The sequence below is a fragment of the Leptonotus elevatus genome, chromosome 1, assembly GCF_054856555.1.
Source record: "Leptonotus elevatus isolate MCC_2025b chromosome 1, RoL_Lele_1.0, whole genome shotgun sequence".
In the NCBI taxonomy this organism is placed as follows: domain Eukaryota; kingdom Metazoa; phylum Chordata; class Actinopteri; order Syngnathiformes; family Syngnathidae; genus Leptonotus; species Leptonotus elevatus.
Genome location: NC_141239.1, coordinates 7055076 through 7078423, shown reverse-complemented (window position 1 = coordinate 7078423; position 23348 = coordinate 7055076). Strand labels below are relative to the sequence as shown.

At 38.0% G+C, this 23348-nt stretch overlaps 2 protein-coding genes across 2 annotated transcripts; both read right to left on the bottom strand.

The window, feature by feature from the left end:
• Positions 1–1806: 1806 nt before the first annotated feature.
• ctxn1 (cortexin 1) lies at positions 1807–11164 on the bottom strand. The gene is made up of 2 exons (XM_086063620.1): positions 10940–11164; positions 1807–4787 (listed from the first exon to the last, which is right to left on the bottom strand). The coding sequence occupies exon 2, from the start codon at positions 4409–4411 to the stop codon at positions 4136–4138; it is 276 nt and encodes a 91-aa protein (XP_085919746.1). The 5' UTR covers positions 4412–4787; positions 10940–11164; the 3' UTR covers positions 1807–4135.
• Positions 11165–15417: 4253 nt separating this feature from the next.
• On the bottom strand, positions 15418–22780 carry LOC147180518 (mitochondrial import inner membrane translocase subunit TIM44-like). Its single transcript, XM_086077155.1, has 13 exons — positions 22711–22780; positions 22200–22301; positions 21639–21803; positions 21439–21519; positions 20323–20472; positions 19960–20093; positions 19738–19823; positions 18898–18990; positions 18655–18779; positions 18388–18438; positions 18137–18226; positions 17838–17948; positions 15418–16431 (listed from the first exon to the last, which is right to left on the bottom strand). The coding sequence occupies exons 1-13, from the start codon at positions 22756–22758 to the stop codon at positions 16312–16314; spliced, it is 1356 nt and encodes a 451-aa protein (XP_085933281.1). The 5' UTR covers positions 22759–22780; the 3' UTR covers positions 15418–16311.
• Between the last annotated feature and the right edge of the window lie 568 nt (positions 22781–23348).

Genomic DNA, 23348 nt, shown 5'->3' with positions numbered 1-23348 from the left:
AGAGAAAGAGGGAGACTTTTTTTGCATTCACTTGAGATCAGTCGTGGGACAGGAAATTCGGTTCTGTCTATTCTATTCACCTGGCTGGTTTGATTTTGTCTTTGCTACATTGTGAGGCCCATTCGCGCGTGTTTTTCCAGATTTAACTACCGTTGTGGGGACCAAATTGAAATTGTGGGGACATTTTGATGATACAAAGACAAGTGTGTGTGTGTGTTTGTGTGTGTGCATCAGGCAAAAGAACGAGACATTTAATTAACTCGAATTCATGTGAAGTATTTCTATTAGTTAAATATTTTTTTCATTTCAATTAATTTTTTTTATGAAAACCTAGAATTGTGTTGTTGTACATTTATAACTGATATAAAATTATCATGCGAATAATTACGATTATATTTTTAATTAGGCCAGTCAGGTGATTTTTTTTAATTGTAATTAATCACATGACTTTACTAGTTAACTAACGATTAATCTGTTCTAAATTTACAATAATTGTTTTCCTAGATTTTCATACTCTTGTTAGCAAAAGTGGGAAAAAAATGTTAAACTAATAGAAATAGTTCAAATTAATTTTTGACGTCTATAGCCGTCAATGGCAGTGAATGAGTTAAAATTGAAAGTTTTTTTTTTTTCTAAAATGAGAACAATGATTTAAAATCATAGTGGAAATCTGCCTATATTTGATGCCAAAATGAAATGCATTGGGAGAAAAAAATTAATGAATGAACCCAAAAAGTTGTCCAGAAAATGCTGATAAAGATTCAATATACGTTTACCACGAGAAATGTGCAATTTATGCCATTCAAGTCAAAGGATGAGATGACATAATTCCATGACGTGGCCTTATTTGCATACCGTATATCTGGGAGCTCACTTGTTTGTGAGACGGGGAAGCTTTTGTTTAAATTATAAATTGTCTGCAGCCACTGGAGCTCAAATCTGTTCTGTTCGTTTGACACGCTAATGAGGACAATTTACGCTTCAGAGCATCCGTGGACACTCAAATAAACTGTTGAGCTTCTCAAATTGGGGTCCCTTGGGGATAATTTGCAATAAATGATTATGTGGTATTATTTTACAGTAGAACTCGACAATTCCTATGCAAAATTGATAAGGATGATAAAATATTTGAAACAAAGAAAATAAAAAATACCTCTTTATAAACAAAGTCACTCCTGCAGCACCTCAACTGTGATTTTAGACTAAATTGCGAATGTTTTCATTCTCATTTTTTTGCTGTGTGTTTGTCATATGAACCCGAGTCTGATCAATAAACTTGAATTTAAATGAATTGTCAACAAAAACTAGAGCATCTAAACTTTGGGATTCTTCAGAGGGCACTTTAAATGGTGGCAGGCTGACTCCCATTTAAGTTGAGTTTGAATGCGATTTGTTCATTCCGAACACAGCCACGCCCGAAGAGGGTGTGCAAACTTGTGCAACCATGTGATTTCTTTCACTTTTTTTTTTAAAGTTACCCTCTTGAATTATTATTTTTTTTTAATATGAAACGATTTTGAAATAATTTGTCTTGGTTTTAGTTAGGACACATAAACCTGGCATTTCAGCAGGGGTGTGTAGACTTTCTTCTGTTTCGTCAAATGAAATTAGGTCACCAGTAGCGGGACTACTGTAGTTCTAAAAGTATCCACATGATGTCGCTGCAGACCACTTTGCTCAGCTGAATTGAACAAGGAAATAAAACTCGGGAGTGATTATGATTATTGAATTGATTTCATTTGTTACAAATCTTGTCAACATTGACGTGAGGTTGGAAAGAAACACAAACAAGCACTTGAAAAAATAATAATAATAATTTCGTTTTATTCATAATAAAGGAAGCTAATTTTCCGTTGCTAAAGATCCCTTTTTAAAAACAAAACATCTTTCGGGGTAACATTGCATTGGGATAAAAGGGCAGAAAGAGTTTTTACAAAACAATTGGTATAAAGTAGCAGTGACGTCAGCACTTGGTCACGTGATCTCTACAGGCACTGTTGAACATACAGTATTCGACTGAGGACAAAAGGCAAACAGGATTTGGAGGGGATTGGCATACATGCGTTTGAAGACGTCACTATCCGACCTGGCCATTTGTAATCTCAGAAAGCATAACAACCGTGAGTATCATAAACGGACCGCTGCATTTTATAATGACAATCAGGGAAATAACAGCAATCTTTGGTCAATAGAATTCTACCTGAGCATCACCTGAACAGTTCATTTTGAAACTACAGCTACAAGTTGTACATTTCAGAGAAGACTTCCAGTACAATCTTCTAATACAACATATTTACATGTTCAAAGTATTTTTCTGATTTCTGTAATCATCTGTAAAAAGCTACCACAATGACATAAACAGGACCGTTTTTTTCCACATTACCAAAATATGTTCCCTTGCTGAAAAAAAAAAAAGTATGCAATCATAGATTAATTTATGCACATTCTTACATAATTGTAAGTCTCACGTGCTGTGTGTGACTTGCCTAATATTGACTTTTGACGGATTTGCCCAGCAGTTCTTAAACCTTTTACAGACATTGGACGAGACAACAAACATCAGAATACAGCAGCGTAGTCGGCCCAAGTGTTCATCAAAAACAAAACTAAAAGTAGCTTTGATATTAGTGTAAGCCACTGTAGCATTGTTTGAACGTGTTCTACTGTGCTTGGATTGGGGTGTGTGTGTGTGTGTTTCTCCTTTTTTTTTTTTAAAAGAAAATACAAATTTCCAGAATAAAATACTTTTTTTTGTGTGTGAAATTCATTCATTAAAAATGGCTTTCTTCCCTTGTTAAACTTTTTTTTTTTAAATCTTATCCTTGAAAATGCATTCTTCTAAGATTTTTTTTTTGTTCTCATAAAAATAAAAGAAAATATATATATATTTTTAACTTTGCCGTAACATTACTTAGTAAATTTATCGAAAAATGAGAACTTTTAAAATTCACTTACTATAATATCACTTAATTCACTGCCATTGACGGCTATAGACGTCAAAAATTCATTTGAACTATTTCCATTAGTTTAACATTTTTTCTCACTTTTGTTAAGAGTATGAAAACCTATATTTTTTATTGTATTAGAACAGATATAAAATAGTGAAGTCATGCGATTAATTACAATAAAAAATTATAATCGCCTGGCGCCCCTAATTTTTAATCATGTTTTCTTTAAAAGAAAAAAATTATTAAAAATTAAACACCATTTTTTATTTATTTAAAGAAAAGATTATTAATAATTAGGGGCATCAGGCGATTAACATTTGTAATCGTAATTAATCGCATGAGTTCACTAGTTAACTCACGATTAATCACAAATTTTATATATGTTCTAAATGTTAAAAAAAATATATAGGTTTTCAAAAATGGAGAAAAACAAATTAAACTAATAGAAATAGTTCAAATGAATTTTTTAAAAGTCTATAGTTGTCAATGGCATTGAATGAGTTAAAATATCCCTCGTTAAACATTGACTTTAATATATTACAAGTTTATCTTGGAAAAATACAGCTTTATTCTGTAAGAATATGATTTTTTTTAATTGAAAAAATATGAAATTGTTATTTTAAAATTACAACTTAAAAAAAATAGGCAAGTTATTATTCTATGGCATTTCGTTGCACACATGGTATACGTTTATGTTGTTAATCTTGTGGTTTTTTTTGTGGGGAAATGGTTGTCCGGATAATATGATACAACAATTCACATTTGTCTCATCTAGGCATGGGCCAATATGAAATTCTTATGGTATAATGATGAATAAAAGCATTGCAATATCACGCTATTAAAATTACAGCCAAAAAATGATGCACTTCATAAATAAATATTGGGGTAAATAAAAACATTAAGAAACATACCATGCTAAGTTTAAATAAATAGCTAAATGATAACGTTCTTCTGTTTTAATTCTTCTTAGTAAGTCACAGTGTCCCATCACTCGTGAGCTATTTTTTAATTTAATTTTTAGAATAGACCATCGGGCTACACAAGTTGCTCTGGGGGCTAACTAGTACCCACAGGCACCATTTTTTTTTAGCATAATGCACATTAATCAACAGCGCAAAAATGCATCTGTTTTTTTACCATCAACCGCTAATCGGCCCATGCCTAGTCTCATCCGCACCAACGAGTCTTCACACCACCGCATAATCAAACTGTCCTCTGTCCAGACCTTCCTTGTGGTCCGTCCACGATGAGGCCGGCATGCTGCTGTAGGGGTCCAGCAGGATCCGCACGCAGCGGACCAGCAGGAAGAGCAGCAGGAGCACGAGCAGGGCCACGAAACACAAAGCCGTGGTCTGCTCAGGGTGCCCCGCCACGGGCTGCAGCGCCGTGGCACCCCTGTCGAAACTGGGCGGAGCCGGAGAGGACAGGTCGTAGTCCACCACCCAGTAGTTGGTGTAGCTCATTTTTTTAAAAACGATTAGCGAACGTACTCGTTTGATTTGTATTCAGAAATGGCGGTGAGATGTGCGCATGTTGACGTAGGTCGAGCAAGTCACATCATGAAACGGCCCACTGAACTCAGCCTGTTTTTACAAGGGGGCAAACTGTTCCAGTGGGAATAATTAGGAGCGCCAGCTAATGAGCCTTCTGCTGTGCTCATCAGCAAGTCCAGGCATGCTCGGAGAATTGGTAGAACTTTTCTTTTCCAATAATCAGAACAACAACAACTTGTCATCAAGTGGAAATCTCACTCTTTTCAGCAGTCTCGACGACTTGCACCGTTTCCTGACGTGACGCTCAGGCCACGTGTCGTCATTTGCAGAGTCTCTCCAGCGGATCCTTTGGAAAAAAAGCAAAATATCAAACATGCATTAGAGCAGCGCCAGATGGCAAAGTTTTGTTTTTTAACTCAAAAAGGGTCATTTATATTTTATACACAGCCGTGACTAAAATGCAAAATTAAGAAGTTGTCTCATAATTGCTCTATATATTTTCTTCATTCCGTAGCGTTTTGATTGGCTGTACTGCTTCCAGTATGTGTTTGTAGATTTTGTCCAATCAGATTTCATCCTCTCTTTGTTGCCGTGTCAATCTAATCTGCCCAGGACCTACAGAATCCAAAATCCTGGTTGATGTAACTTCCACTATATTAGCCATTAGATTTCAATTTCATCCTCACAGGCTGGTCATCGATGACATCAGCATATCTGTCCTCTAATTGGGTGGTCAGAACAAAATTTGTTTAGAGTCAAGTTTGACGAGCAAAACACAAGCTGCAATTTTATTTTTTATATCTGAACTGCTCCAGATGATATGATATAAAAAAAAAATCATTCTCCCCTGAAATGCTCAATACAGGTGTATTTTGCTACCTTGCTCTGACCAACCAATCAGAAGATGGAAAAATGTGAATATGATTGTGGACCAGCAAGCTTGAATTCAAAATCTGATTGGTTAAAGAAACCGTCCCATTGCTAATATAGTTGAAGTTAAATGGGCCAGAATTGTAGATTCTGGAGGTCCTGGGCAGATTAGATTGACATGACAACACGGAGGCTGAAATCTGACTGGAACCCCCCCCCCAAAACAATTTTTTAAAATCGTAATTAATTACATGACTTCAATAGTTAACTCACGATTAATTGCACATTTTATATCTGTTCTAAATGTACAATAAAAAAAATCTAGGTTTTCATACATTTGTTAACAAAAGCGGAAACAAAATGTTAAACTAGTAGAAATAGTTCAAATGAGTTTTTGACGTTTATAGCCGTCACTGGCAGTGAATGAATAAAAAAAAAGAAAAGATTCTTAAAAATTCGGGCGTCAGGCGATTAAAATTTTAATCGTACTTAAATCGCATGACTTCACTAGTTAACTCACAATTAATCACACATTTTATATCTGTTCTAAATGTACAATAAAACAATTCTAGGTTTTTACTCTTGTTAACAAAAGCGGATTTTTTTTTTAAACTAATAGAAATAGTTCAAATTAATCTTTGACGTTTATAGCTGTCAATGGCAGTAAACAAATTAAAAAAAAGAATAGAAAAGATTATTAAAAATTCGGGCGTCAGGCGATTAAAATTTTAATCGTACTTAATCGCATGACTTTACTAGTTAACTCACAATTAATCACAAATTTTATATCTGTTCTAAATCTACAATAAAACAAATTCTAGGTTTTTACTCTTGTTAACAAAAGCGGAAAAAAATGTTTAACTAATAGAAATAGTTCAAATGAATTTTTGACGTTTATAGCCGTCAATGGCAGTGGATTAATAATAAAAAAAAAAAGACTATTGAAAATTTAAAATTTTAATCGCCTTACGCCTTTAATTTTTAACAATCGTCTAGTTAGGCGATTACATTTTTAAATCGTACTTAATCGCATGACTTCATGAGTTAACTCACCATTAATCACAAATTTTATATCTGTTCTAAATCTACAATAAAAACAAATCTAGGTTTTTACTCTTGTTAACAAAAGCGGAAAAAAAAGTTAAACTAATAGAAATAGTTCAAATGACGATTAAAATTAACATGAAAGTTGATTAAATCAAGGACGCATCTGTACTTGCTCCTGCACTCGCTCGTGACTTCTAACTATTTTGTTGACATTGGGATTTGTAACTACATTGCTGCAATATGCCTGGCGGAAAAAGAGCTTGAGGAGATCAAATCTTCTCTTGCAAAACTCAAAGAAACGGTCACTGAAATACTTGAAATGAAAAAGAGCATCGAGCCACTTCTGCAGGAAATTCAGCAGTTGAAGAAAGAGACAAGAAAAAGATTGACGCATTGTCACCTTGAAAAGTGGATGATTTGGAACAGAATCTTCGGATCAATGATGTGATAGTTACAAGGTATCCAGATTAAACCGCGCCACAGTTGATTCTGACCAAATTTAAGCGAACGAGACTGTGGAACAGCAAGTGACAACTCAACTCAGAGATTTGGGATTAATTGTGGATCCAGCGCACATCCAGATGTGCTTTTGGCTTCCAACTGGGGGGACACGACCTCTGGCAGTTCAAATCAGGTTTGTTGACAGGAAGAAAAAGATTGCTCATTTGAGAGATAGCTACAAGCTTAAAAGGTTAACATGTCTACGTCAATGAAAATCTCACAGAACCAAATGCTGACATTGCCAGAAGGGCACGACAATTGAGAAAGAATGGATTTATCGAGAACACATGAACAGAAGTCTGTCGGATCTTCATCCAAACAAAAGAAGACTCATCTTCTCAGAAGAAAATACCGATCGTGAAAATAGTGGAAGAATTGGCGGAGTTTGAGAGACAATAACTGCTATCAGGAACTCACATCATTAAATTGTAGATGATGTCTTACCCAAATGAAATTATTGTAACATATTACTAATTAACCCAAAACTGGAGCTGTCATGATTTGAATAATGTAAATATAGCACATGATTACTTGCTGACACTGCCAAGATTAACTCTTGTTTATACACCGGCAGTAATAACATGTATTGCTGTTCCTGTAAGAATGTAAACATTGTCTGACCAGAACGGAGTGAACATTGCTGAAGCCACAACGTGTGTGGAAGCTGATCCAAGGTCAGCGAAGACGCTACTGATGAACGTGTGCGCGCTCGCCTTAGCTGCTTGCTTGGTTGGGTGGGCCTGTTGGTGGCGCCCGGGAACCGATTGACCAATTCCAAATGATTGGTACTAGCTGCAACTAGACATTACTCAAGATGAACTGAGCGAGGAGTGTGCAGACTTAAGTCTGGGATTGATAACGATATGAATGACAATGACTATCATAATCAATGTATATGACTGATGCGTATAGTAAGAATCGATGGAGATGGGTTACTAATAAGCCATGGCTTTAACCTCCTTTTTCAGATGTCAATGTTGCAAATTATATTATGTGATCGATGTAACCTGCAATAATGTGTCCGAAAGGAAAAAATGAATAAAACAAAGCAAAGTGAAAAAAAAAAGTTAAACAAATAGAAATATGGCTTTTAGTCATTGATACAGTAATTTCATAATCATTCATAAAATTTAGTTAAAATTAAAAACGTGTACTGTATAAAAGTGAGAGTGTGATATTGATTTGTGTTGATCATTTTTCTGCCACTAGATGGCATAATTGCATTTCTAAGACATTGGCGGCAGCTCAGTGCATTTTTCTTTTCATATTAAGAACTATCTAATTTTTAACATGAAGCAACTTGTGAAATTCTGCACATTTTTAAAATTGTAAAATACAACTTGACCCTAGTCTCCACAATTATATGCAATAGTATTAATTTTATTACTGCTAAATGTTGACGTGGACGTGTTTGTTGCATTGCGACTGGAATTCCTCCAGTACAGGTTTTCAAATAAGGGGCAGTCATTAAAAATAAATGTATGGTGTTGTTAAGGTATGTTTAAATAACTCAAAATTAACACACTCATTTTGACACTAATTGTTAGGGGTGGGAATCTTTGAAAGTCTCACGATTCGATTCCAATTTTGGGGTCTGCGATTCGATTCAGAATCGATTTTAGATTAGGAACGATTTTTGCTTCAAAATGATTTCATTGACAATAATTTTTGCTTCAATCTTTAGATGTGCAAGGAATTGTAATGATCTACTCCAGTCTGACTCGCTAATGCTAATTAGCGCGCTAATGCTAATTAGCGCGCTACTTGCGGCACTTTTATCACTCAAAAGATGGGCTCCACACTACAATTTTTTTTTTTTAGTGGAATAACTTGATCGTGACTTTTTCCTTTTACTCTCTAATGTGGCTACAACTTAACAGTGTATTAGACCGCGTGGAACCACACTGCCCCTAAATGGCCAAATCGGGTACAACATGAATAGCGCTCCCAATAAAGGCACACACAAACAAAGGGAAGACAGTATAAAATTATTTAAATAAAATCGATTTTGAATCGTACTAAATGAGAATTGCGATTCTTATGAGAATAGATTGGCACACCCCTACTAATTGTCAGTCAGTCTATCTATCTCTATATACTTACTTATACACAAACAATACATACATACGTCAGAGCAAACTTCCACACTTTCTCCATACTACAATAGAACATGTACCCAAATAAATGGCAAGAGGCACGCAAAGCAGTCTGTCCCTGTCCTGAACTGGAGAGCAGCAAAGCTCAAGATAAATAAATCACAGCAATGACGGAGGCGAAAAACGCACACAGACCCTGAGAGAGTTGCAGCACAGAAACACTCTGTGTAACCTCTTTAATGGGCCGTGGAGTGAAGAGGCATTTCCTGGGATGCAGGGTGCATTTCGCAGTCAGCAGATTCTATTCCAGGAGGCTCGTCTCCATCTCACACTCACTCCATCACCAAACACCCCAGTGATCTCTCCACATGACAGGACTAACAGCCCGAGCGAAGCTTTTTAACAGGAAACTTGAGGACATCTTGGGAAAATAAACGGCCTGCCTCGGGACTAATTATCAAACGGTTCACAGTTTGATCAGGTGCGCGGCACGCGTGAGGGCAGCAGAAAGCTAAACGAACTCCATAGCCTCGTTCGTCGGTATAAGGAGAGAAAAGTTTACACACCAAGCGTAAGGCGAGCGCCAATTTGTGGCGCATTACAATTGATACAGATTCAACATTTATTTGGTTGCTTTTATTTAACCATGAAGTGAATTGCGAGTTGATTAGTGACTCATTTGGAGCGTAGCCCACTGAACTGCTTCTAACTGAGAAGGCCAACCACAAAGAGGTAAACATTCGTGAGTTAGAGGTTAGCAAAAGTGATTAAGATAGTTAGCATGTCTGGTTTCTTGGTCTAGCCCAAATACGAAGAGAAGATTGATGGGCGGAGGCTGTGGGGTGTAAGCGGATACTTTTACATATTCATTACCGAACTAACATTAGCAATTCATTCTCGAGTCCAAGCTGAAAAGGTTTGGGCGCACGCCATTTTGTTATCAAAATAAAACTGGATCTCAATCAAATAAAAGTTTCTTCATTATTCTCCATTTTTATCCTGACATCTGGGAGATTTCAGCTCAACGAAATATTCTTGATTCTGTGTCACACTCAACTAATGTTAGCAAGCGATCCATTCATCCACCCATCAGAGCGCAGAGCTGGAGCGAATCTCAGGAAATTTTACTCTAAAAAAAAATTATATTCTATCCCACTCTAAACAGAGTAAACTTTATACTTGGAAGAGAGTAAAATACAAAAAAACAATATGGAAGACAGCCACTCATATATATATATATATATATATATATATATATATATATATATATATAGTATTTTTCAGAGTAAAATTTACTCAACAAAATGTACTGTGTGAAAGGCGGTCTACGCCCTGATTGGTTGCTAAGCAATTGGGCACATATACTGCATTGCAAAAAACTGGACTTACAAAAAACAAGACAAAAGTAACAAATCTGCCAATAGAACAGATGAATTTGGTTGCTCAGGTTTCTTATTGACCATTTGCACCGACGTCACGTGATCACGTGACTGGCCAATGACGGACGGCAGAAAGAAATTTTTGTTGAATGGAAGCGACTCAGCGACTGTTATTTTACAAATTAAAAATTATTACTTTACTTACTAGGTACTTTTTCTAGTTTTTTTAAAATTAGTTTTTTAATTAGTGTTTCTCTGCAGGAAAAATTAAAAATATTGAAGTGATATAAAGAGCTTTTTTTTTTGCCAGAAAAATGTGGATGAATCCAATATTTCACAAAATGTACTGGAATTAGCTACTGTATTCAGTAAAAAAAAAAGAAAGAAGCAGTATTAAGACAAGAAAAGAAGGTAAAATTGAATTTAAGCTCCCCCAAAACAGTAATTAATCTAGTCTAATTACGCTACAATATTTGTGCAAAGCAGGAAGTGAGAACATGAATAACTCCAATTACTGCCTCTCTATTTCACGCTGAAAACATCACATCTAAATCTCTTAACTTTTAGCATTAAACTGTGCAATATGATTACAAATGAGAACTTACTTGTGTCCCCATTGAGGCGATTGGACGGAGTCGAATGTTGACGGTGTTGGAAAGCCGGGGTCAGTTGCCGTTTCATTCACTCCACATCCTTTCACGTCCCTCAAGGAACCTCCTCGGCTGCGTCGGCGGGGGCTTTAAGTCTCCTCACTTTCAGGGATCCGCCCCACCTCCATCAGTCTCCCTTCTTTGGATGGCCTGTCTGCTAATCGTTCCCTCTCAAAGAGCAAAACGAGTGAAGCTTTTGCATTATGTAAGATGACTGAAGACTGTGAGGTCCACTCACAAATGACTAGGTTGGCTTTATTGCTTAGTACATAGAGGAACTACAAATGTATATAAAATACATACAATGGATATAAAGTCCTTTTTTTTGAAAGCCAATGTGGTTGACTTTTGTAGCATATTTTTTCCAGACTATGCTAGCTGACCTACAAATTGTATCACTTATGGGCATTCCACTCCAATTAATGATTAAGAATACCGTGCATAAAATGGCAGGGTTGCGTAAGATGATTTTGACCCAGCTTGACTCTGGTCACATTGCAAGAAATGACATAGTTGAGATGTGGAACAAAACGTATAGCGCAGCCATCTTTGTGACTTCCAGCTGTGTGACGTAATTACTCGGCACAATTAAAACTGTACAAACAGGGGGGACAGATCGCATGTAGGTCCATGTCAACATGTCCCCCACCTGATGCCTCCCCTCAAGGTTTAATTAATTGCCCAGTGATTATAATAGAGGCCTGAAGGACATTCTGATTAAATCCCAGCGAGCATCTTTCCAGCGTGCTGCCCACTTGGTACATAATTAAAAACCTCCCGAGTGTGCGCTTATAAAACTGAATTCTGCTATTCTCATTAGTTCGGATCATGTCAGGAGGTCAAATTGACATGGGGACATGGCATCAGGATTTGATCGTTTTCCTCCTACTTCCCTCTTTTTATTTTTAGAGTTGGTTTTACGAGATTTTATGTGCATGATAGTGTGCGGATCTTAATGTGCAGCACTTTGGAAACACTGGTTTATAAAATGTGCTATAGAAATAAAGTGGATTGGATTCCCTCAAATACCTCCAAATTCCTGTGCACTTTAGACTTCATAGTAAGACTCTGCGATTTGTTTTAAGATCTTGAAGCTATCTCCCCACGCCTTAAAATGCATTCCTTATTCCTTGGCGTTCAACATGGCTCAATACTTGAGCCATTTGTGTCTTATTGTTTTTAATGTTATGCGCCATTTTTATCTATATACAGCACTTTCCAGCTGCAGTTTTCAAATGTATTTTTTTTTATTAATCAAGGTGAATTTTTTTCCTGGTGGATTTTTCTAGAGACCCCCCCCCCTCTAAAAATAAAATAAAAAAAGACTTCCAGGCAAAGCAGAAAGTACAAACTAGCCCAACAAAACAAGTACAGCTTCAGGATATTCGAATAGGCTCCAACTTCTGCTTACATAAAGCGATGTTGCCATTTTATAAAGCAAATTTGCCTTTAGTGGCATGTAGCACAAGATGGGTTTTATAGACTGTACGTATACACTGTATAAGTGCTATTATACCACAAAGAACATGCTGTGATAAGTGAAGACTGCACTGCCTGCAGCTTTTACACATCTTCCATCCAGGCTGTTGTGTTGGATCGGCCGACCTCATTCATTCGGTCACAATAGTTGTTGAACGTAGCCTCAAGCGCAAGAAGCTCTTACTTCACATTGTACATTACATGATTCAAAAAGCGTGTTTGTTACACGCAATCATTGTGACAAGCACAGAAAGGCCGGTCTAAAGACGCGCACAACCATTCATCACAACAGACAGCTGCAGGATGAGGTCGCGTATATGTTGGCCGTGTTTGTGAATCCACTGGCACATGTTATTTAAAGCCTGATCTATCATCCCTATACGGCACTAGCAAATCCATAGGTTTATCAAGCGTCGGTGGCTGGATAGATGGGCATTTATCAAAGCATGTCAGCGTTGAAATGAGAAAAACAAAAGCACACGACGTGCAGTTTAATGTTCGCCGTTGGACGTTAAATTATTTTATTTTTTTGCAGCCTGCAGTGCCCCGTCCTGCTGCGTTGGGTCGGGGGCGCGGGCCGCTCCTGCTCCTGGGTTTGCTCTCCGGCCGGTGGCCCTGGCGGGGCCCGGGGGTCGTCCTTTGGCGCTGCCGCGGCCTGGGGGGCCCTGAGGTGTTGCGCTTGCTTTGTTCCGGCGGGGGTCGACGGCTCCCCTCTTTGGTGGAGATTTTCATGCATGCCAGATCCACCACACCAGCATCTATCGAAACTCAGACACAATCTGTTTCCTCCTCAGGTCATTGAATCGGTGGAGGCTGGTGTCTGCGGATCTCACTCGGCTTAGTCTGTCCTTCCTTCCTTTTCTCGGTCTCTCCTTCGGTCTCTTGAGGCCTCCCTGATTTTATGTTTTTTGGATTTGTTGGGGTCTGGATGTTTCTTGGGTTGGGGAGGAGTTCTGGTGGGTGGTGTCTGGTCGGTGCTGGATTTCACCTTCCTTGGTTTTCTTTGGTCCCCTCGGGTCTCCTGACGGCGGTGTTCGGTTTAGGTGAATGGTATGAGATTTTTTCTAATAGTTTTTTTGGTGAGCTAACAAATGCACGCACGCACGCAACCACACACACACAAAAATAATAATAAAAAAAATAAAAAAAATACAAAATACAAAAAAAAATACAAAAAAATAAATAAAGAGCAATGATGATGACATTTCCGAATGAACAATACTGAGCTCTATAAAAAAAAAAAAAAAAAGTATTTTCTTTTTTTAAACGCAGATGCTGAATGAGCTTGAAAGACACAATGTACATTAAAAACTGGTACTTTTTTGGACAGCTTAAATATTGACTATACACTTTAACGGCAAAACAGTGTACATTTGCAGAATGGACACAAACTATGTGAGATTCAAGAAATCGACATTAATTGCTTCCATCGGCATCTTGAAGCTGCTGACAAACATTAAGACACAATGTTGGAACAAAACCGCGTTTGGTTTGCACTTTTCATGACTCAGCAACGATGCTTGAGGAGCGTCTGTACTATACGTGTGCGTATGTTGTAGACATCACAGGTTATTTCAAATGTGGCCGCTGTTCGGGTTCATTTACATAGAGTAGCTCAATTCAAAGCATGAAACTCATACGCAGTTTGTCGATTCATGAAACATACAATCCTTTGCATCTGGCTTGTAATTACAGTAATGGATTGTGGGGTTTTGTTCGCCGTAAGCTATATTCATATATCATAATCATATATTAACTGAGAAGTACTTCCTGAGTACTCGTTAATTCAAACTTGTCAAGAAAAAAAAAAATTCTCTAAATTCCTAAATATCTCATCATTGTCTCCACAAATTATATGCTTTGGTCATGTGTTACAATACTGATCTTTGAACCATACTAGTCGCCAGAGGTGGGCATTCCGCCAGTATTATAAATCCGAAAATCCGTCAATGACTGACGCCTGTTTTGTCGACGATTAACGAATGACGCGAAACTACGAAAAATTGACGGACTAAGAGTAGCTGAAAATGGGTTTTCATCCATTAATGTAATGTTTCGCTGATGAATGACGGCAACGCCCACTTTGCTGACAAACCACAGAGTACTTCCACTTCTTTCCTGGGACTGCAGCCGAGGCACACGGTGAGCTCGGGTGACCGTGATGATATTGTAAACCTCATGTTGTAAATTCCTCATTATCGCTACGTTCATGCAAGCATTAGTTTAGTGCTGTTTTGTTTTTTATACACATTGTCACACAGCTCCTTCGGCGCACCATTTTACATCAGGCAGGTTATCGAACAGGTAAGGGGCCCTAAAAAGCGGACCATTGACCGTGCACGGCAGTAGTCCTGGCAGTTACGGCAGTGTGCACATACTATGTGGTGACAATATTGAGAAGAATAGTAACAGACAATGTCAAGTTGAAATTAGTGGTGACGAAATGCAATGAATGAAAGCGTGATTAAAATTACGTTGATGGACTGCACTCATGAAATCTTTTGTTGGTCATAAATAAAATAGTGGCTGTAATTTAGCGATGATGGAAGCCCGGTTAAAATAACGTTGACGGATTGACGATGACGGAAGGGTGTCCCGACTGTTGACAATCGCCGAATGACAGACACTCAAAATTAAATGACGCTCTCTGCTAGTTGCTTAAATGAGATATTTACAGTTATTCTAATAACAAAATGAGAACGACGCAGCTCACTGGTAAGTGGCACCAACGCAAAAATATATATATATATACCGAAATAGTAAAAGTGGTGTAAAGCAATCACAGTCTGTTCAGAGCAGTGAAATGTGATGAATAAACAAAGACCGTATAAAAAATAAAAAAAAGAAGTTAACTTTAGTATTCACTTATTCAACAATAACATGTGGTATCAACAACTAACATTTGAACAATCCTGGAAGTGAAACATGATGCTCAGTCAGTGAGGATGCCTTCATCGTGTACTCCAATATGGTCCCATATATTTACATTGAACTATTATAGACAACGTAGAATGACAGAAAAATAAGCATGCAGATGTTTTTCGTCTGCAAGCTGTAGGTCACATCCTATATAGTATACATTTACTCACCAATTTATTAGATATATTCCAAGACCTCTAGTAGTAATTCATAATGACTTGTGGCACCGTATCATACAGTCAAGCTATACAACATGTGGTTTGACGATCCTCAACTTAATAATATTCACAAGGAAGATATTCTGAGATGCTTCAGTCTTTGTCTTACAATCTACTATAGCTATCTGTATATGATGGATTATTTGCAATATTATTCTACTGCTAAAAAAAACAACTTAAAAAGTGTTCTTGCAAGCAGTTTCACCCCCACCATGTATAGAAAGTTTTCCATGCATGCGGCGCCACGTTGGAGGTCAACGTAGTTATTTGCTTCAGTTTTTGAATAGAGAATCATCCGGATCTCAACCATCATCATGGTTGACAAATACTGATCATGTGATAAAAAAAATATATCAATAAATCCTTTGTGGCTTCCTGGCTGGTGTTGATGGACTGTTGCATGAAATGCGACCATTCAAGTTGTTGACATCCTTTGCTCAAGTGCATCTTTAAAGATCAAACATGGAAATCAAGTATCCACGGAGGCAACTTCTTCAAAGTTGTGCATCCGTTTTCCCAAAGGTGCACATTAAGCCTCTTAAATCGTGATGGCAAAAGAGAAATAATGTGCAAAAACAAAATGCTACCTGGATTTATCCTCCTTTCAGAAAGCATGACTACTTGCAGGTATTCCAGACTCCTCCTCGCTGCGTCTGCACTTATTTCCAGTTAGTGTGTCTATTCACTGATGTCCCCCCTCCTCCCACCTTCTTAGAGGACCTGCTCAGTGCTGGATGCGGAGATGTCGAGGAGTCTCCACGCTGCGTTGGGGTTCAGCTCCTCCTGGTCGCGACACAGCGCCCAAACATACATCGTCCTCAATACCTTCTCCTGTTAAGGGGAGGAGAGCAGAAATGTTACTCACAAAACAATAGGGATATTGGGCTTTCAGCTGACATGTCAGAATGTGAACGTAGTTTGACTTTCTCTAACCTTATTCCTGATTCAACCAATTAATATTATTATTTCTTTCAATATCTGTTGTCACCGACTGATAAAACTTGTAAGCTTATTGACCACTTACTTCCCTCTGGTAACACCTGCTTGAAACCTCGCAATGGCAATGTATTGTTCATCATATATTATTAGTTGTTAAAATGTGAGCAGTATGATCAAGAGGACTGTTTAAGTGCAGATTCTAATTCAACACGGAGACATGATTCTGCAGCGGTAGGTGACATTTTGCCCCTAAAATTTGAGACAGTTGAAGTAAATTTGTAATCAACTTGCACGTGTGAGTAGTAAATTTGCTGGCTTTTTTTGTGCTACTGACAAACTTGGTGGAACTAAATAAATAATTAATAATAAATAAATAAATATAAAATTATTATTTTTAAAAAACAAGTGACTAGTAAATTTGCTGGGTTTTTTTGTGTTTTTTGTTTGCTACTGACAAATTTGGTGGAAGTAAATAAATAAATAATAAATATAAAATAACAATTTAAAAAAAACAAGTGACTAGTAAATTTGCTGGTTTTTTTGTGTTTTTTGTTTACTACTGACAAATTTGGTGGAAGTAAATAAATAAATAATAAATATAAAATAACAATTTAAAAAAAAACAAGTGACTAGTAAATTTGCTTTTTTTGTGTGTGCCAGTAAACCAATTTTGCAGAAGTAAATTTGTCATCTACTTGCACATGTGCGACTAGTAAATTTGCTGATTAGATTTTATTTTTTTGCGACTGACAAACTTGGTGGAAGTAAATTAGGCATCTATTCGTATGTGCAAGTATTAAATTTGATTATTGGGGGGGGGGGGTATTTTTTTGCTACTGACAAACTTTGTGGAAGTACAGTAGTAAATTTGATGATTGTTTCTTCTTTTTTGGGGGGAGGGGTTCATAATGATAAACTTTTGTTCCAAACTTTTCAGTAATGTAATGAATGAATGAGTGGATGTTAATATTTACATTGACATTGTGCACCCCTAAAATTTTGTACTTGCACCTCTAGTAAAAAGGTTAGTCTGGGGCTCTACTGTGCTATACTTAAAATGAATGTGAAAGAGGCATGTATTTAAGCAGTTCAGCTTTAACAGTCAATGGAATTACATCAGATTCTTCAGATTGCTTTATTGATTCCTAAAAGGGCAAGTCCCGCCCAGTCACAACCTGTCCAAAAAGGGGGGCACAGTATGAACCCGGGGAAAAAAAAAAACCTCAGCAAGTGAAAAAAAAAAAAAAAAAGGCAATAGGAATTCGTCACAACGGTTCAGTAAAAATAAATGCACTAACCGGATCTCCTTCCACGATGTCTCCTTTGGGGCTTCGTAGAACCATGACCACTTGGGCCTGAAAGGTGATGATCAGCACTGGGCCCTGGTCCATCATCTTCCCCATGGCCAACTATAACCAAGAACAAGACAAGAGAATAAAACACATTTAATAGACGACATTTGATTCACAAAACATCATACGAGTTGTAGGACTTAAACTAGTGAGTCAATTAGTCTGACAAGAATTGCGCATTAAATTTAATTGAGTAGGAAAATAAATTGTGTGCATTTATTAAAGGTCGGTGTGTGGACACTTACATCAATATTATCAATATCAAGGATTTTGGACTGGAACAGCAACCCCAAAGCTCTAGCCTGCTGGATGGGATGGGCGAGCTGACTATATGTCTGAGAACAGAAAGCAAAATATGCATCAGATGTGAGAAAATATACTTAGCACGACGCGTGAACTATCTACCATGGCAATATTACAATCAGATTTATCTTGCCTCTTCGGTCACACATTAAACAAGGTAAAGTTTGCATGGGCCAGCTCATGTGGAACTTACTGCTTCGTAGCACCAGTCTTTCAGTACATCCAGCTCTCCACGAATCATAGCCTATAGAAAGAACACAAAAACTCAAGTTCAGGACTCTTGCTACATTTTTAAAAATACGTTTAGGTACAAATCACATCAAATTGGCAGACATTACAGCATGGGGCTAATTTGACTATAAAGACCAGATGAAAGTCTGACTGCCAAGTCTCATCCCACACTTTACATTCCAAACAAATGATCTGTAATTGATTATAAGAACAAAGGGCAATATTTCACCTCCAGTATGTTTGGGATGATGTCTTTCTCACACTGTTTGAGAAAAGAGTCCTTGTCAAATTTGGGGTCCGCCTTCACAATCTCAGTCAGCACCTCTGACATCTCTGTCTTGGAGAAAAGACCACCTAGGAAAACAAAACAACATCAACATTAAATATTAAGTTATTTTATAACCCAAATGACACTTCAGATTTTCTTTTTGTAGATTTAAAGAGAATTCAGTGAGAATGAGAAGCTCACTACCGAGAACGGTGGTGACACGGTCAGTCACGGCTCTGGAAGCTCGGACAAGGACATTGTCACTTTCGTCATATTTCATCTTCATCTCAAAGAACCCTGCAGAGGACAAAAAAGAAGACACAAAACTTTAAGAACACAATGTGATGATTATGAATCAAATTTTAACCCGATGGAGCACATTGTTATAGTTCATCTATGAATACAGTACTGAACTGCATTGTGTAATCCAAATGTAATGTGTATACTGCCACCTACTGCTTAAAAAAGGAATTACCTGCATCTGCACAAAAGGGCAGACCTTTTTTTTTGGCCCCTCAGACCCGTTTCATGAACATAAATATTTCAAAAGACAGGCATAAAAACAAATACAAGCATTAGGCTGAAAGTGATATTAGTGGGAGCTCTGTGCTTGTTTCCTTTTTACGTAATAACACCCAAAGACTGACATGGTAATTTTGTTTTTGTCGCCATCATTGCAGAAAATCCTGCTTCACAAAGATAGCAAGTTGGAAACAGAAACAAGGAATTCTGTACTTGCTCCCTGAATATTCTGCCACGTTGTCAATCCAGGCTTGTATTATAATGCAAAATTCAATTTGCGAGCCTCTCTTCTATCTCTTGGCGGGCTTACTTTTTTAATTATCTTATCATGTGACCAAGATGATCGGGTTGACTGAGTTAAGTGGCACAGGTAAAAAAAAAAAAAAAGGGGGGGGGGGAACTTGTTTTTTGTTCAGTCTCTTATGTGACCCATTAACAAATGGTCTGCTGGTTGGGAAGTGCTGTAGTGCGCGGTCTACTTAAGTGTTACTAGGGGAAAAAATAAATACAATTCTGCCTTACTATTGAAAACCATGTTATTGTCTTTGAAGTCCTTCCACTGTTGATACCACTTTGAGTCCTTGTGGAGAACAACACCCAAATCCTCCCTGCAAATACAAAATAGAATCAACAACAGTCCACAAGTACATTCTTGATGACACACCAGTAGCCCAAAAAATTCTGGAATTCCGATCATAAAGTGTGATTACTTTAGGTTTTACACCTGCGCCAATAATTCCTTACTCATTGGCCTCAAATACTCTCGTGTCGCTATCTGCTCCCTTTGAAGAAAAATCACTCCTCTTCCTCAGCTGAGGGGGAGCTCTGTAAGGTCCAGTGTCGCCAACATCAATCTCCTTCTTCATGGATTCAACACTCTGCAGGGGCGACAGTAAAGCATCACTCAGCTCAACTATTTGAGTGCGAGAGGCAGCCAACTGTGTTAGTGCCCCAATTACAGCACAAGATTATTAATCATAACCCAGTTACCACCATGTCACAGTCAGCTGGGTACTAACAAAAAACAGCAAGATGGATGGAAACTAGCACAAGTATAGAAAGAAAGTCAATTATTAGTCTTTTTTTTTTTCCGCCCCCTCCTCTCACCTGTGAGATAGCCTGGAAGGCGCTGGTCTTGCCGAATCGTTCTCCTTCTTTGGAAACGGTCTCAGCAGAGTTCATGGCGCTGCGGGCTGCTTCTTCCACACCCTCCTTGATTTTCTTCCCAATGTCCGTCCGACTCACCTCCTCAATACTCTGTGTTCGACGCAGTTCAACAACTGAATTGTGTGCTCACTTCACTTTAAATACTTAACGCACAGCAATTACTGATTCGAGAATGGGTTTCTGTTTTATTTGCTGAATATACATGTAATGGTCAATTCATTAGGTACATCTTCACTGTCAGAAAGATATTAAATGCACAATACTTATTGGACTATATCAGTGCTTCTCAATTATTTTTATGTCCCCCTAAGTAGAAAATATTTTGCGCTCCCCACCAACTACAAATTAATTATTTCGGTAGTATATATTTAATGCATCGCTTTGATTCTCGCGCTTGCGCCATGTTTTTTTTTCTTTCAAACTCGCAATGCATTGTGGTTGTGGTCTATATCAACCCGGTTGAGTGAGCATCGATGTTCACTACTTTTCAGAGTGCATTGTGGTTAATTTTGAGTGCCCTACATTTTTGCTCCCTGGACATTCTGATACCCCTACAAAATGGCGTGACCCCCTCAGTACGGCACTGTATAGGGAGTAGGATGCACCGACTGTAGTGGATGTAAAAAGAAAAAACGTTTAGCTGTTGTTGTGCATTCGGAACACTTACAGGAATTTGCACAGGATTTTTTTTTGTCGTATTTTTTTCCAATTTAAATCAGATTATAGAAGCTACTATAATTGTCTATGATTAAAAAATATTTACACTGTAAAATGTATTAACTTTGGAAAATAAACAAAAACAGCACATGCCTAATACTGCTGTTGACATGTTAATTTAAAAAAAAGGCATTTTATTATAGAAGCAATTAAATAAAGAGCAGCTTTCAATTGTTTAGATTGATCTGCTGTACACTCCATTTATGCATACTTAGCATAGATGTACAGTACACCCCAAATGTGAGATGCCGTGTTACTTACAATCCATTTCTTTTTTGACAGAGGGACAGACATTTATAGACAAGAGCTCAAATGTTCAGGTTTTGCTCCGTTACTTACCTCCTTCACAGTTTCCGTCAAGGAGCCCAGTGTCTTTTTAAATACTTCAGAGGTCTTCGCCGTCTCCGCCTCTATTGATTTCTGCAGAAATAAATATAAAAGCCAACATGTAACACTGATTTAAAACAATCACAAAGACATTATTCGTTTATTTAAAAAAAAAAAAACTTTAAAAAAATAATTAAATATAATAATCTTACATATTTCCTCCGCGCCTGCTGGAGAGCATCTGACTCCTCAAGTCTCTTGGCCTCCTCTCTGAACTTCTTAATGTTCTCCTTCATCTCCTGATTCTTACTGAACTCCTGACGAAGGTTATCCACAAACTCTCCCAGGAAACCTTTGCGACCCGAGGCATGTCGAACCTGATGAAATATAGGTATAGTGTTATACACACACATACAATCATTGCTATATAGTAACAATTAATATTTAAAAAATGAGACTACGGTACCGATGAGGGATCACATTTTACATTTAGACCATATACAAATGTGTTATACTGAATTGTCACAGCCCTCTCACATCGTTGCAACAACTTGTCTAACTTGCATCACAGAGTCTTAAGGGGGTGGGGTTTAAAGCCATGCTACATTATTGTATTTGCACTGCAAGCCCCAAACACATTAACTTCAAGATGCGAATACAGTATAATAACTTAAGTTACCGCTGCACAAATATAACAACAGGGAGTCACTTTTGTTCTAAATTGGCTTATAAATGAGTTTCATTACAATTAAGGATCGGCTTCTGTAGTTTACCTGCAGTGCTGCTGCTTGACTCTTGTGTAACCCGTCAGCGTCTCCTCTCCAACTTGACCACAGCGGCCGGGAACAAAAGGCTGAGCGATGTTTACCAACCAGCTACAAGGAAGAAAAGAGTCCTTACATTCTATACGGAAATTAACTTCAACAGCTACAATGAAGAGAACAGTCTTTACATTCTATACTGAAACGAATCACTGGTGAAGAATATCTGTGTCATGGCTAAAAAGAGGCTTAATTCATATAATAAGGATTGCTACATACTGAGCAATATTAAACGACTGCCACAATTCATTGCCAAGTCCTATTTTGTTTTAAACGCCACTTGGCGTGTACGACACGGAAGCCCATTTCATTCATCCATCTTCTGCCACATAAATTACAATTGCAAGGCTGTCCACCACCGAAGTGGACCAACAAAGACAAACCCCAAACCAAAGCTGCTTATGCCTCAACATTAAGTATTCATTGGGAGTGAGGAAGGATAATGAAGGACGTATGAACCTACTTGGTAACACCGAACCATGGAGGCTGCCATCTTGATTTCAGCATGCATCAAAATGCACGTGCAACTTTGCGGCAGCAGCTGACATTCTTCTCAGCCAATAGGAAGAGAACAAGGCTATTAAGGGGCGGAGCCAAGTGTCATCATGACTTTTAAAGGAGAACCGCATTACTAACGTCAAAATTGTTAGCATAGCGTAATTGCGTTCGACGTTTTAATTTACGGTTACAATATAAGTAAAAAAACAAAACTGTGTGCTTGAATAAAATGTTGTTTTTTGGCTTTATGTTTATGTTAATTAGGGTTAGTGCTAGCAACAGAACTCTGTGGGGGACGCTCCGGGCTCCTGGGTTTGCTCTCCGGCCGGTGGCCCCTGCAGGGCTTGGGGTTGTGCCCTGGTGCTGCCGCGGCCTGGGGGGCCCTCTGGGACTGTGTGATTGCCCTGTCTGGCCAGGGTCGACGGCTCCCCTCTTTGGTGGAGGTTCTCATGCATGCCAGATCCACCACACCAACATCCATGGAAATTCAAACACAATTTGCTTCTCTGGTCGCTAAATAGATCGAGGCTGGTGTTTGTGGATCTCACTCTGCTTCACCTTTCTTCAGTCTTTCCTCTGGTCTCTTGAGGTCTCCCTAATTTG

What these genes read in the sequence shown, in the direction of transcription:
- ctxn1 (XM_086063620.1), bottom strand. Translation starts at nt 4,411, where the DNA reads ATGAGCTACACCAACTACTGGGTGGTGGACTACGACCTGTCCTCTCCG.
- LOC147180518 (XM_086077155.1), bottom strand. Translation starts at nt 22,758, where the DNA reads ATGCATGCTGAAATCAAGATGGCAGCCTCCATGGTTCGGTGTTACCAA. An exon ending in TCATCCCAAACATACTGGAG is followed by an intron (nt 18,439 to 18,654) that starts GTGAAATATTGC and finishes TTCTTTCTATAG; the next exon opens with GCTATGATTCGTGGAGAGCT. An exon ending in AAGACTGGTGCTACGAAGCA is followed by an intron (nt 18,227 to 18,387) that starts GTAAGTTCCACA and finishes TTCTGTTCTCAG; the next exon opens with ACATATAGTCAGCTCGCCCA.